At 37.7% G+C, this 15,706-nt stretch overlaps 1 protein-coding gene across 2 annotated transcripts in view; it reads left to right on the top strand.

The window, feature by feature from the left end:
• LOC149577946 (coiled-coil protein) overlaps nt 1–15,706 on the top strand; it is a 238,474-nt gene that overhangs the window by 84,554 nt on the left and 138,214 nt on the right. For both annotated transcript variants that reach the window (XR_016364083.1, XM_089826739.1), the window contains exon 10: nt 6,649–6,768. Coding sequence is in view for 1 of the 2 variants with exons in the window: in XM_089826739.1 (XP_089682865.1) it covers nt 6,649–6,768 (120 nt within the window). In the remaining variant the exon portion in view is untranslated. The remainder of the gene's footprint in view (nt 1–6,648; nt 6,769–15,706) is intronic.

The following is a 15,706-nucleotide window of genomic DNA, read 5'->3' as shown; positions in this document are numbered from 1 at the left end:
GAGAGTTATGTTTCAATTTCAAGGAATGGTTTTTCAGCTTCGTTCTTATTCATAGTACCTATGTACTCAGACGTTCTCCAGATTGAAGACGAAAGTTTGGTATTTGATGCGCCCAAGGTGTTATTTTCAGTTTTTGAGCAACTTGTTTCTTATATCATCTATTTAGGTCGGGTTGTCACCATCTACTGGGTTATGCATAGTTCATTGATACATTTCTACCTTATAATATCAGCTAGTTATGACAATAGGGTTTGGGATGCGGGTGTTGATCGTATGTATCTTTGGCTTGTTGAGTACTTTGTTGTAGTTCTATTCAGTTTGAGGTTGGATGCAGTGATGATCAAAGTTGTACAGTTTACAGGTGCCACATTATTTCATAGATTTATGTGAGATCTAGGGATCCAGTTGATGGATGGATTGCAGAGTGACACCTTGTTTCACAGTATGGCCATGTTTGTTTTCAAATTAGGCTGCAGAGCTACCGGTAGATTTGTATGAGATCTTGGTATTGATTACTTGAGGACAAGCAATTTCAAGGAGGGGAGATTTGTAATGTCCCTTTTTTGGGACATTAGAAATATTAAAGGCATATTATATATAATATTAAAATTGACTTGGAGAGCGTGGACTCAAAATATAAAAGTTCAATTTAATATTACAAAGTGGGCAAAAAGGACAAGGAGAGATAAGATGAAAAGCCAAGAGGGAAGTCGAAGAGTTAGAGTTGTGAGGATAAAAGGAGATGGGACTCTTTCATTTGGGCATGCTTGATTTATGATTGAGATTTGAGTTATCTCTTGCGAGAGTTATTCAGGAAAGCTTCAGCTTTTAGCCAATGCGAGGATGTAGCCCCTTGTGCCAACAAATGGTGGACGCAAACCCATTTTCCGTGGAGATGTCACTTTAGGTGTCCTGTATGCACTTATAGGTTCTTATCTTAGTGTACCAATCTGACTATAAATTTTGTGTTCAAGATTGGATTTTGAATGCTAGTTATTGTATTGCTGTTGTAAAATGCAATAATTTGCTTGAGGAATTTTATTAGAAATTTCAAGTTTTATATTGTGGGTCTATAATGCATTTTTATATGCTTGAATCCTGAGTATCATTTTGAGTAAGAACAATTTAATATCTGTTGGATTTTTTGCTGGTTTCTATTGTGTTTTGCAATACATCTGTCTTTGTTTTAAGTCCTGAATATACTGTTGAAAAGGAAATCGAGTAAATATCCAGTTTGGGATATTTCACATTTCTCCTTTTAAATCAATGAACTTAAGCTAAAATTTTGAGAAGTAGAAAGCATGCAATGTAGAAATTCATGTACAAGATAAGATAAATGTATTAATGTCAAACAAGAGATTACAAAAAGGGTCTAAGGGACTGGAAGCGTACAACCAAGCAGGCTAACAACAAAAGGATCATCAAACGGTGTTCGAAAAGAGAAAGCAAAAGAAAACAATAAAGCGAAAGATAAGTAAGATCAACAGCAAGAATATGAACACGAACATCACTGAGGCAAGGACTAGGGATCCTTCGTTGCTATAAAGAAGTCTAGAACTAAAGGGTAAAGCCCAGGGTAACTAAGACTCTTGGTGTGTTTCTGACTACTCCTGGAAGGGTGACATTTCTAAATAAGATTGCTGCAAGGTCTCACGGATCTGGGATGACCGATGTTAGAATTGTTGATCGTATGCTTCACAGTCCGAGCAGGAGGTAGGGGCAAGAAGAAGGTAGTGATAAGCTCATTCGAAGCCTGGCTCTAGGGAAAAAGAAGTTGCAGAGTATGGTTAGGGAGCTGCATGGTCTCCTGAAGGTAAAGCGTAAGACATCTTTGGTTCGTATAACTCAAGAAGGTGGAGAAAGATTGACATGTTTTGAATAAGCTGTAATATCCTCCTCTAATCCCATAGTAGGTGGGGCATCGGAAAATGAAGTGTGTCTATGTCTCTACTTCTGCCAAGGGACATAGTCGACAAATCTAGTCTACCCTGCCAATGTGGCTATTTATCTGGATCCGAACTTTGTGAGAACGTACTTGAAAGGAAACCAGGGAGATACGCAGAGCGGGGATCCAACGCTGTCACAAATAACTTGGGCGTGTAATAATCCATTTCTGAATATACAAGAATTGCTTAGCATAGAAGGTCATTTGCAGACATAACCCCTCTAGAGGATTACTCCACAGCGTTGCAATGTACCATCTATAGATGTCAATTCTGACATGTCCATTTAGTTCCTGTCGTGAAGGAAAGAGGTGAGCGGGAGCATCCAACGAGAATTGGAAGGGGGGAGGTTGTCAATCCCAATCCCAATCAAAACCTGAATAGTAGTGGGTTTAGTGGACCAACAACGGGCTCTGGTGGCAGAGTTAGTGTTGGCTATGGCAATAAAAGAGCAATAGGCTAGATAAGAATAGCGGTGCTGACCTGCCATGTAGTCCACAAAGCCATGAAGACGGTGGAGAAACCAAACCAAATCAAAGACAATCCTAGCTTGAAGGGGTGGGCCCTAGACTCAGCAAGAATAATGCTATGTGGAGTGGACCGATGGCATTTGATAATTTGTCGGAGGAGAAGCGTCTGAACTCGCTTGATCGAGGCCCAATCCGAATCGATGAGGGAGGGGTCCCACACCACAAAGCCATAGAGAACAATTGGCCTAACTAAGGAGTCTAGAAGGGACAACTTAGAACCAATGCCCTGGAAATGATGTTTGAAGCACTATCTCTCCAAAATGGCAAGGTCCCATCCCTTTACTGATCCTAGGTTGAATGGCTGGTGTCAAGTTGAAGTGAGGTCCAGAGAACTTAATCCCAAAGTAAGTATAAGAGGAAGCAATCTCAACCTCCTGACCCTGAAAGTAAAAATGCAGACAGGAGGTCTTCAAGCAATTGAAGATCATGACTCGAGTCTTGCTCAGGTTCACAACAAGCTGGCATAAGTTGCAAAAGGATGCAAGTACAAAGATCCAACATATCCTCAATGAAAATTGTATATGAACTTCAACATAATCTTGACATCAATTTTTGATATCCTCATACTGCTACTTCTACTTCTATGTACCATGTATTGATCTAATAATCTACGAATGAGCAGGCTAAGCCTTTTCCAGATTTCTCAATTACAATGAAGGACCTAGACTAATTTGAAATCAATGGCCAAGATAGCTTTATGAAACTCTAATTAGGGTTATTACGAGTATTCTTACAAATATTTAATGCTATCCAATGAAAAGATTACATTGGTTCGCAATCCATATCCTTTTGATGATGAACCAATGAGAAAATTCGTTGTGAAAATATTAAATGTCTTCCACTTGTCCACTTGTGGACGAGTTATGTTTGATAAATTTGGACATGTCAACTTGGACTCTTTCGATTGGTTGAAGATGATACAGGTGCCACCTAAGATTGCCCGGTTTTTAAAATGTTCTGTTTCTTCATCTTTGTTTGAAATGCACTTCTTTAGATGGTTGTGTATTCCAGTTTTCTCCCCCTATAATACAGATTTTGGTCAATGTATTCACCAATATCTTGCTTAACTTTTCAGGCTCCTACCATTTTATTGTCTTTGGGTTGACAGAGGATTTGTCTTATGGTAAATGACTATGATTTCTTTGAGTTTAAAATGTACTGTATCTGCCACGAATTTTGTTCCTTTGTTACATGTCAAACTAAATGGGCAGTCAAACCTTGCAAGATGCTTCCTGTTGCAGACTTTGTTGTTGTCATTGTCGTTGTTGTAGTCATGCAGTCTTTAGTAAGTTTCCTCTGCCGATTAGTTAAGGCATTCTGTATTTGTGATGATATACCGAGTGCCACTGTTTATAAATAGTGGGTTGATATGAGCAACACATATTTTCATTTCTCACAAGTTTCGTGCACCAAGACTTGTACTACGTGCAGTTTGTGTGTTCTATTTATCTTGTCTGAGCTTCAAAATATATTTTGTTTTCTTGTATATTCGTCTTCATCCTTGTAGAACTCCAGTTTATAGGTTTTTTTCTCAATGTGCTTCTGCTTGCATGGTTCTCACCTGTAATGCTTTTAATTTATTCATGCAGTCATTTTTCTCACTTGTGCTTGAATAAAACTTGATTATGATTTCATGATCTGAGTAAAAGGGAGGAGAATGCAGAGCACATCCTCATGGCAGTACCTTTTCAGCACCTGGATCTGCAAGTTGTCTGTAGCATGATTTCTCAGAGTGCTAGCCTATTTAACTCTGCGCAAAGGAAAATTACTCTGCCACAAGTTGGGCACTCTCTTAGCTCAGTACATTCATATTAGTACCATCAATTGGCATCCATGGATTAATGCCATAACAGATGGCTACCTCATTGTCAGCATGTAGCTTTGCCAGCTTTACTTTAGTCAGAGTACAATAGAAAATGGTTATTCTTAGGCAAGCAATAGTGCCGATACTTTGCACTAACTTCTCAATAAACAAATGCCATCTTTGATAGCATTTGAAAGGTGCTCAACTCAATTACCCTAGTTGGTTCAATGTATCACAGATATATGCATGAGCCAGCTTTTATTATGAACCTTCACATCGCATTGCATGATCCTGAAGTTGTGCAAAACAGTATGTGGTCTTCATTGTGTATTTTGTTAGGGCCCTGGATATCTACAGGCCAAATTGCTAAGCACTAGTTACACTGCATGGTTCACCAAGCATTGGTAATTTTAGTCTTTATTAAGAAGGTGAAGCTGAAGAATTGTACCAGTTTTGTGACCATAGGAGTACCAGTTCTTATTGTGAATCCTGCACCATTCAAAAACTTCACACCACAGTGCTATGCCAAATTGCGCTTTTGTGATGAACTCCACATCAATATATCTACATTTCTATTTAGGAGACAATCCACTGAAAACTGATTTTTCTAAATTGCTCTTGACTGTAATCATCTTGCTTGCAACTGTACTTATACATTGTAAGTTGTAGCATTCTCCTCAAAGGCATCAGGACCTACATATTTGTTTTGATTGTTTTCTAGTTAGATAAATCAGTTAGGATGTGTTGACCCCTGGTCTTTTATCACATGAGTTCTTCTCTTCATTTATTTTTACACATGGACTGATCCCGCTAAATTGACTGGAAGAGAGCTTTTCTTCTTCATTATTCAGTTCATTACTATATAATGGTTTGTACATTATGTTCTGTTGCATGTTCACTATGACACAATAATTTTATTGCAAGGTTTTTGTTTTGCCCTTTGTGGCACCAGCTTGAGCTTTGTGTTGTGGGTCATTTCATCTCTTTTCAAATTCTACAATTGCCAACTCATTAGCTGTTATGGAGCTATGCAAACCATTAGGTCTTTCTTTTGCATTGTTGTATATTTGTCTTGTGCTCTCCCAGGCGTAATACAAGTATCTGTGCCAACTCTTCAGGCACTGCCTTTGTGCAAACCAGTTAGGCATAACGTAGCTAATCTTAAGTCAACGCAAACAGTTCTCCACTTGTATTTGGGATAAGTGATTGAGACCCATAGAATGGCTGTCAAGATTTACAACTGCATTTACATATCCTGTCATCACAGGATTGTTGACAAGGTACTTCAATGCCTAGAGTTTTGTAACAATGATAAAGGGCTTTGTCAACATTTGTTTTTAGAACTTTTCAATACTGTATATTATGCCCGTTGCTTCTCTTTGTGTGATGTACTATACTTTTTTCTCAGATAACTTTTGAATGATATATATTGTGCCCATTGCCCACCTTTGTGTGATGTTGTAAGATTATTTTCCAGTGGATAATTTTTGAATGTGAAATTGGATAAGATGGACGATTTTTTCTTCTGGCTGTCCAATTGCAGTGCCAAAAAATGTTCCTTAATTGTCTATGTTCACGTTGGTGATATTTTTTCATTCGGGGAAGACTTTGAGCTTCTATGCTAGAAAAGAGTGCCAAGCATGATGATGTCTTTAATCAGCTTCTGCATATCTAGACTCTCTGGAGGGCATCTATAGTTTCTGGTTTGTTGAGTCAACTGTGGTTGATGGTTTATGGGATTTCTGTCTTCTAGTGACAAGAGGTAGAATCCCCACCGCTTTCCTTCTGAGAAGTAGTTGTTTTCACATTCTTATATCTCACCAGGATTGTGTTCTATGTGCTTTCAATACATGGTTTGGTCATTTGCTAGGCTTTTTATATGTACTTATTTCATTTCTCTTTACAGCATTGTATAGCAGGAGTTTTCTATCGTATGAGATTTATTGAGTTTGATTGATTTAATATGGTGATATATGGAAATGAATTTAATATTTCCAAAATGTCATGACATTTATATTTTCATAAATTGCATATGTAATGACTATGCAGAAAACCTCTTGGTTATTCTGTTGTTTCTTCGTAGATCCTTTAAATTATTGAAGTAGTTTCTTATTTTTTTTTTTTAAGAGAATTGAAAGGCACATGACATAGATACATTGTATGAAATATATTTTGTAAACTGACGTGAATGATTTGAAAAATTAATTCCACGCAGTAAAGATCAGAAACAGTATGCCCGTGTTTAAAGCTTCCTTGATGGACTTATATCATTATCCAAACTGACTCTCATCTATACAGAATTCTATTCTTTACAGTAGACACAAGTCAGTTATCATGGGTTATCCTAAGCTCTAATACAAAGTATGTTCAGGTGGCTGATGCCTACGCACTGACTGATGACATTCCCGGATTTGCGGAAAAGTTACAGAATGCTTTTACACAAATAGTGTTAATGGAAACACAAACTGTTCTGAAGGATTTTGTATTTCAGGTGAGTTTCTCATTTGTTTTGTTCTGCATTAAAATCAGTTGCTGTATTAATCCTTTCAGTTTCAATGATATGCAGGACACATTGCAAAAGTTAACTGGTATTCAAGTTGACCCCAAAACTTTTATAGTAGCTGAAGTAGCATGACTATAAACAAGTTTTATTTATTTCAATAGCTGCTTCCATTTTAGTGCCTTGATTACATAACTAAATTCTCTACTAGTAAATAATATCAGTTGACATTTTCTTTCCAGGCTATCTATATTCTCAATCTATTGTCATATTTACATGGGTATGTATTATGTCATGTGGAGTAGCTTACTTATTGGTAGCTTCAATTGAAAAATCTTATGTTGTCTTTTACTACCTTTATCATCCATGGTTAGTCAGGTGTTTGAATGAAACCTCCTGAAAATTGACATACTGTTTGTCACTCTAAGGCATTCTTACAATCGCTTAGGCCTCGAAACTTATTGATTATTATTGAGTGACAAACTAAACATTATACATTTTGTCATTTAGTATCAAATATATAGTCATGATTCTTTTGTTGAAAAGAAATAAACTTTCTATATATTCAATATATATAATGTACATGAAAGTACATACTTAAAACTTTAAAAGAGATACGATTAAGCATCTCCTTCTTTATTGCCTGCTTATATCCAATTGAGATTGGGAAACCCAGCTTAACAGAAGAAGGAAATGATCTCTCAATATTTACTTTGGGTAACTATCCATGCTGGTCTACAGGTCCAACAACAATCCTTTATTTTTTGAGGTCTTCAAAAGACAGAATCATTTCAATATTGTCTGGAATTTATGTTTTGTGACCCAGCCTCTATTTTGCTTTGAAGAATCGTTATCAGCTATCTCAAGATCCTTGCTGCAACTAGTTAAGAATTGACTTGGAGTTTCTTCCTTGCTTTTCTTCTTACTAATTCTTGTAGGCTCAGTTGGAAAAAAATGAGTTGATTTCCTCAGGTTCTTCTCATGTGTTTCTCTTTCCAAATGGCACTCTTGGAAAACCAACTCAAGTCTGTTTTCAAATATTTGAATTCTATAGTTCACTAAGAAGCAAAGAAGGTGGATGCCAAAGTAACCCAGCAATAATTTGTCGGTCTTTCATAACCTCAAATGCAAACCAGTGAAGATCTTTCATTCTTCAATGAGGATAATGGCTGAAAGCTGCAACTCAAGCTCCAAAGCCCGATATTCACCATAAACAAAGTCAAATTCATCCAAGCATAATGATACCAATCATTCACGGCTTTTTAATAATTCCTTCAATAAGTTTAATCACGAATCTTCTCATTTTATTTCTTTGGGCATTGACTTAGGAAAGCATTTAATGACAATAATTTATTCATTTGATGCACTTTAATACTTTGACTTTATAATCATTAAATACCTTTTATTATAATGTCAAATAAAGTCATTAAATGCTGTCACTTTATATATTGACTTTATAATATTAAATCCCCTTTAATTATAAAGTGACATGGAGTCAATATAATATTCTTTTAAAATAATCAACACTTTAACTTCATTAATAACCATTATTTAATGATTCTAACTTCATTGTTGGCTAACCTATTGCTCCAATTGTAAATTTGGATGCCTTACTAAAAGTAGTAGGGGCCGTACAGGGTAAAAGGATAGTTGTTGTATTCAGAGACTAGAATATAACACAGAATGAGATAGTACTTTATTCATATAAGGAGATAAGCAAAGTATATAATCATGAGTACAATGATGCTTCATAGTTCAATTCGGACGATGTACGTATATCTCCCGAAGTGGTGACTCAACCATCATGCAACCTTTCAAACAGTAACTAATCCTATTGGCTGTAGTATAGTTTTTACCGACAACATTATCCCCCCCAAAAGAAAAGTCATTTCTAGATGACAAGATAGAGACAACTAAACAACTAAGTACATCAATACAAGACTAAGAAGGGCGCATCCCTGGTGGAGCAGGTGTAGTAGTTGTCCTCTGTACCCGTAACTTGTTCAGCTGTGCCCCCAACTTGTGCACCTGCTGCGTCCAAGTGTTCAGATCTGCCTTAACATGCATCTGAATCTCCAAGGCTCTATTCATCATCTCATCTATGTTTCAGAGCCCCACCGCTTTTGTGTTCGACGCCATTTGTAGCCGACTGTTGGCTTGCTTCGTGTCCTCCAACTGAGATACAAATGTTGCCTGCTCTAACTTACTCTCAGCAATTAGTGTTGTCTGCTCTATCTCCCAAGCTGATTGTTGTGTGGCCAAACTGGCTTTTATTGCTGCTAATTTGGTAGTGTCTCCTCTCGAGCCCTCTCTACTCCTACCTGATCTGCCTCACTCCTCTGTAGAGCATAATACGCATCTCGATACACCTGTACTATCTCCCGCGTTAGGTTCTCAACTCGGCTCTCTACTACAGGTTCCTTAGCAGGCCACTCTTGCCACATCTCTGGAGTCTCTGTGTTCGGCCATCCTTGTGCCTCAAAGCATATTGAAAAGGCCACTGGGCAACCAACTCGCATGAAGGACAGAACCTGCTCCAACTTGTGCACTACTGTCTCCAATGCACGTGTCTGCTGATATCACTACTTGGTGACCTTGAGTTACCGTGTCCACCAAGTACACCTTGACATCCTCCCCTATGATTGTCGAGGGAATTGATAATGTAGGTTGCTCCGTGGCCATTGTTGTCTCTATTGCTTCTAACATCCTCTTAGCAGTACTTCTTGTCGGAGGTGGAGGTGGTAGCTTAATTGCAATAGTAGGATGGCTCTCCTCCGGTGGAGCTATAGGATCCATCTCCAAAGATACTTTTTTCATAGGCAAGAGAGTGCTAGATGTCGGCACTACTGGTTTGATGCTGAACCTCCGATTCAAGTATGCACTCAAGTCCTGCTCACTTAAGTCCTGCGCTGTACTTGTACCCTCACTGGTAGCCAATAACGTAGTATCTATAGTGACCACCGCATTTGAACTAACTACCTCCAGCTGAACCTGAGGTTTCCTCGAACTCTCAGGTACCTCATGTGCTGGTCACTCCATCACTTCGTTCGGTATGACTGTAGGTGGTGAAGGGGGAGACTTCCGCTATAATGTAGTCACTTCCTTTGGAATGGCTGGGATCTCTGTAGATACTGCCAGAGCAGCTGCTACTGTGATAGGAGTCATAACTATAGGTTGTCTGAATTGTTCAAAACCCAGAATATCTGTACCTATTGGGTTTAAATGAGCTGTCGCTGAGAGTGTAGGACGTGGGAATAGAAATGGTGTCGTGGTAATGACTTCAACCTCTTTGTCATCCTCCACATCCTCTTCATCTTCGTCAGTCTGACTATTGTCAAATGATGTCTTTTGTCGGCTGCTATTTGTATTCCCATGCTCCAAATCTGCATCTAACTCCTGTCTGGGTCATTTCTGCCCGACTGTGGCCTTCTGTCCGCTTGGTGTGTCTAAATGTCTCCATTGCATGATTGGGGGCTCACTTGGTGCGAGCGGGCCAGGCTTGACCTCGAGCCTGTCCAAGGGAATCATCTGTGCTATTGTGTCAAGAAATAATCCAATAGCATAGTGGGGCATGTAGAATGCCTGTGTTGTAGCGTCATAAACTCATACATTCATTCTACCAGTAATGTAGCCTAGTCATATACTCTCTCGTAGGGGTGACTCAACCATCACGCAACCTTTCAGACGCTACCTAATCTCGTAAGTTGTAGTATAGTTTTCACTGACAACAACATCCACTTACTATAAATAGTAAGTACTTCTAGAGGGTACCAAAAACCTTTGAATATCAATGCCTTAGAATAAATGAAGAATCTAGTGAGGTAAACACTTGCAACAACCACTTGAAGAGCTCCTAAACTCCCAAACTGGACCCTCTAATCCTCCATACTAGCCTACGAGGTTCACAATAATAAGCTAATCCCTAAAACTCCCCTGAATTCTATTGCTTAGGAAAATGGGGACATTATAGTCTGCCCTTCGCAAGAGTATTTGCCCCCAAGCAATTAGGACTGTGAAGAAACTCCTTTGCACTAGAAATCAAGAGATTGAGAAATGTCCCACACTAAATCACAGCTGTAGTACCAACATAACCACAATTGCAAAAAAATGAACAACCCATTTGTCAAATCCCTGTGCACTGAAACCATGCATTTGAAAAAATTCATGTACATGAGGATCAAAAGTGAAATTGCAAGTAATCCACTCCATGTACACATTGCAATACTCCTCAGTGAACTAGGACTGGAACCTCGATTCATGAGAAGGACCTCCATAATAGATTGAAGAGTTTCCAACAAAATATTCTTGGATCCCAAATCTTGGATAGAAGCCCACCAAGAACAACATCCTCAGACTTCTGCTACTCAACGTTGAACCCAACTTCACCATTCAAGAAGTGGTGAAGCCAACCAATGAAAACCATACAATTAAAATGCTAACAATGTCACCACTTGGCTTCCAATGCAACTAATACTTACATTGATTTGTATTGTGGAGATAAGAACATTTGAAGGTGTCTGTAACACAACCACCATCTCCATCCTCTGCTAGGCTCCCACGGATGTATTGACTTTGCAAGTAATGCAACTAGCAATCAGTGATCCCATCTTCCATAGATGGCAAATACCCATCCCACAAAGGATGGTATAATTCTAGAGCCAATCCATACTAATGCATCATCAAGACCTCTGCATGTGGATCAAAAGAAAAATGACAAGCACTCCTCATTGTGTAGTTCAAATCTTCCTCAATGGCTGATCACTTACAAATTTGGAATCAGGAGATGGCTCCAATTCCTTACCCCAAATAGTTGATTAGGTAGGGCCTTTGTTAACCTTCTCCACAAACCCAACTACATCTCTATGAGGAAGCATTGTAGTCAGAGTATCTGCAATCATTCCCACCAAACGCTGTGAATGCCGTGTGAATCTCATATTAGAGTAGCCTCAGTGATTCCAAATGGTCCCTTTTAAAACTCTCGACTGTCAAGCAAGCATTCAATAAATGAATCTGTGCAATGAAAAGACAATATGATGTAAAATCACCCTGTTTTTCTACAACCCTTAGCTGATCAGTGTGACTCTATGATACAACAAGTTGGCATCCAAAATCAGCTACATGGAATGAAGTGACAAATTTTCTTCTAGGGCAGGTAGACAAATTTATATGAGAGCCATATTCCCAACCAGATAGACTTTGGGAATCCCCCATGAAGATGAAGTAGTGTTGTGTACTAACACATAACTCTTTAGAACGTGTACTAACACAACTCTATAGAGCTATCAGTAATTTGACCTGCATCATTCGCCATAGTACTAACCTTGGGAGAAACGAATGCAACAAATGGTCCTCTACTACTTTCAACCAAAGTACTCATCCCATATGAGACTACCGTAGTTGTATCAGCAATAGATGTAGCCACATCTTCACAACCTGTGGATATACGAAAGTCACAAACTGCCAAAAGATTGTACCGTGTCTGTAGCTGGTGAAGACTGTGCTGAGCTCAACTCAACGGTAAACTCCTCTAATCGTGACTCCTGAAGGGCCAACTAGATGCTCTCCAATGAGTCTATTGTCACCACATGCTTATGATTGAGTTTTCCAACCTCCTCTTCCTTCCCCTTCAGTGCATAATAGTAAATGCAATCCCACTCGAGAAAAAATCCCCAAGAGCAATAGCTGCATACAATTATGTTTCATTATGCCAATGGCTCCTTGTAGTGAATGGAACTCTGCAAGGGAAAGACCACTATTACCATGGTCATCTGACATAGAAGTACCCCAACTAAACTTAGCCAGCATCTTCAAGGCAACATCAAAATGCTCTATGGTTGTGGCAATCATGCCATCATTAACCTTAAGTTGGCTAACCAAATGATGGGAAATCTGAAACCAGTGACTTCCATGCAAGTGCTGTGACCCAAAATCCGCATTGTAATATGAGACTGTATCAACATCACTCACCTTATGACTAGCTTGTGTGCTATCATCCGTGCACACTTCAACATCCAAGGTGCTGCTGCTAAGCACCTCATAGGATGGCTCAACTGGCATGGTAGAAGCTGCTGATATGATAGTATCTTCATACAGTTCCATTCCAAGTTAACTGCAAGTCCATCCAACTCACGATCTTGGGATTCCATGTAAGATATGAGCCTTCTAGCTTGTTTTCTAAGGCCTGATCTGAAGAATCAGATTCACCATGACATGAATCCAAATCACACATTGCACCATTATTACTCAAATTTCAGATTATTCATTGGGGGCCGACCTAGCCTATAATGTTCGGCAAGACATTCTATATGTAAAACTCCCACCTCTCTGGACTGCTTTCATGTGATAACTTAATAGAAGCATCTTGCACATATGTGGTCACTGCCATGTCATGCTGATGCAAAAATTCATCACTACTGTCATGTAGACCAGAACTGTTATGGGTCAATATTTTCATGCAATCTTCATTCAAGATCACTCCCACAACACTTTCTGAATTTGTTACGACTAAAATCATCAGTATGCTCAAGTGGAAAACTGCTGTGATAAAGACCAAACTTGTTATTATGACTGATAACAACTTCTTGAGCACTGAAAATACCTATGTTCTCTTCGAGTTTCACCCTCTCTATTTTTTCCTCTGCATTGATAAGGTTATTTGCATTAGCGTTTGCTTTCATTTTTTTGCAAACAAATGATCCAAAATTTTTGGATGTTGTAGAAGCTTTGTTAAATTCTTATCATAGTTTTGAAAGGCCTGCAGGAGCCCTTGCATGAGTTCCTATATAGACTTCATTTTGCCCTTACTGAAACTAAAACAAGAGTGCTGGTTACTCTAATATCTGTTCTTTTTGTCGATCAGATAATAAAATAAGCATATTTTAAATTTAATTCACACACAACACACAAAATTACCCTGGGAAAACGTGTAACCCTGAAGGTAAGAAACCCAGCAAAGAATCTCTACTATATGTATAGAAGTAATTGAGTATAATATGATCTAATTCAAGACCATTCATAAGTTTGATCTGCTTCAGAAATGATAATGCCAAATACAGTATATACCGATCTCTGTATTGATTTACTTCTAAAGATTCAAATGCAATCAGAAATGCCTCTGAGTATGAACATTTCTTTGACTGCAATGGTGTTGGTTTGTTCCCATTGTATAGACTATAGAATATACTGTCCTCTGCAATAATTATCTTCTGCAAGATATATATTATCCTCTGTGATAATATCTTCTACTACATATGAAATATCCAAAGCAATATAAACACTGCATTCTCAATTAGTATATATTATGCTCTGTTGTATATGAAATATACTCTGCGATATATAAATTATGTAACCTCAATGTTGCATGCTATTGCCTTCGTCTGCTATCAATCTGATTGTTGTATATTCTTCAGTGGTTTGGAAGACATATTGATTGCCACCTTATACTTGTGTGGAGGAATGGATTGCATAAATTCATAACATAAAGTAATCATGACCATAATTTGCACCTTTCGTTTATTATAATCCTAATCCTAGTTAACATTAATTATAATCAGATCGTACTTTTTGTAAGTGTTAATGACTACTTTGTTTAGTGGATATATATATATATATATAGAAACACACACATTATTGATTGTTAGTAATTCGTTCTCATGAAGTATGGTTTATTGAAACAAGTCCATGAATAATAATTGATTGTTGTGTCAAGTGATGCAATGAATCACTTGAGACTATCATGTCTTCAGATTCATCCTCCTGACGCTAACTTCAACAATATCAACTGTGAGAGCTCAATGTTTTACAACCCTAGTAAGATGGTAGGAAACTGCTCTGATACCATTGTTATATCCCTTGCCAATTCTAGCCTCAAAATGATGGTTAGAGGCTCAGGGAATATCATCAAACACTCTGCATACAACCTCTCTACCTGCTGTTTCAATGTTTTAATTTGATAATGATTGCTTGAAATGAAGTCAATTGAGATTTAAATGGTTACTAAGATGTCTAGTCAAAGAACCATAATTTTAATGCAATTATTTTTATCTTTGAATGGATATAGATAATCTACACAATGCAAATATGCACCTACTGTAGTTAAACATTAATTCAAACAGTTGGCATGCAAACTAAATATGAGAGAGACAACCAATGACAATTTAACTCCTTGTAATTTTAATGAAATGATGATGAAAATGCATTTATGTCACCATTGGCATTTTAACAAACACTTAGAATGCAAACTAGAAATAATATGGTAGTAGCATAATGAAATATTTTATTGATAATTCTCATGCCAAAAAGTTACAAATATATAAAATTTAATTCCCCGAACTTATGACAGCAAATTTAGAGAACCTGATATGTAAACGATTGCTGCAAATTATACTCTCGCCTCTATAATTATATAACCTGCCAATTTAAGACATCCCTGCTGTAGCTGTATATAGTCTGCCAATTAAATGCTTGATTTCCTGATGTATGATGGAAGCAAATATACATCTGCATATATGCTGTAGATGTACCTTCCAATCCCACAAATTTTAGATGAATCTTCCACTTATTAGCACAAATTGGACTCCCGGATGAAACCCACAAACTTAGCAATAACTTGATTGGTCTTTCACAACCTTAAAATTGGAAACTAGTGAGAGTTTCCATTCTCCAAGAAGGATTATGGTTGAAATCCAAATTCCAATATTCACCATAAACAATGTCAAATTCATCCAAGTGTAATGAAATCAATCCTTCTCATGGCTTTTTAATAATTCCCTCAATAAGTTCGATCATGAAGCTTCTGAATCACATTTTACATAGCTAAAAGCATATTTGCTCTTGTTTCTTTGGGTGTTGATTTATGGAAAGAATTTAAGGAGCCGCTTAATAATATATTCATTTATTGCACTTTATGATTTGACTTTATAATCATTGA

Source organism: Cupressus sempervirens, chromosome 1, assembly GCF_028749045.1.
Source record: "Cupressus sempervirens isolate cs-2001-9-10 chromosome 1, ASM2874904v1, whole genome shotgun sequence".
NCBI lineage: Eukaryota > Viridiplantae > Streptophyta > Pinopsida > Cupressales > Cupressaceae > Cupressus > Cupressus sempervirens.
The sequence above is the reverse complement of the archived record's forward strand: the minus strand, read 5'-3'. Positions and strand labels throughout refer to the sequence as shown.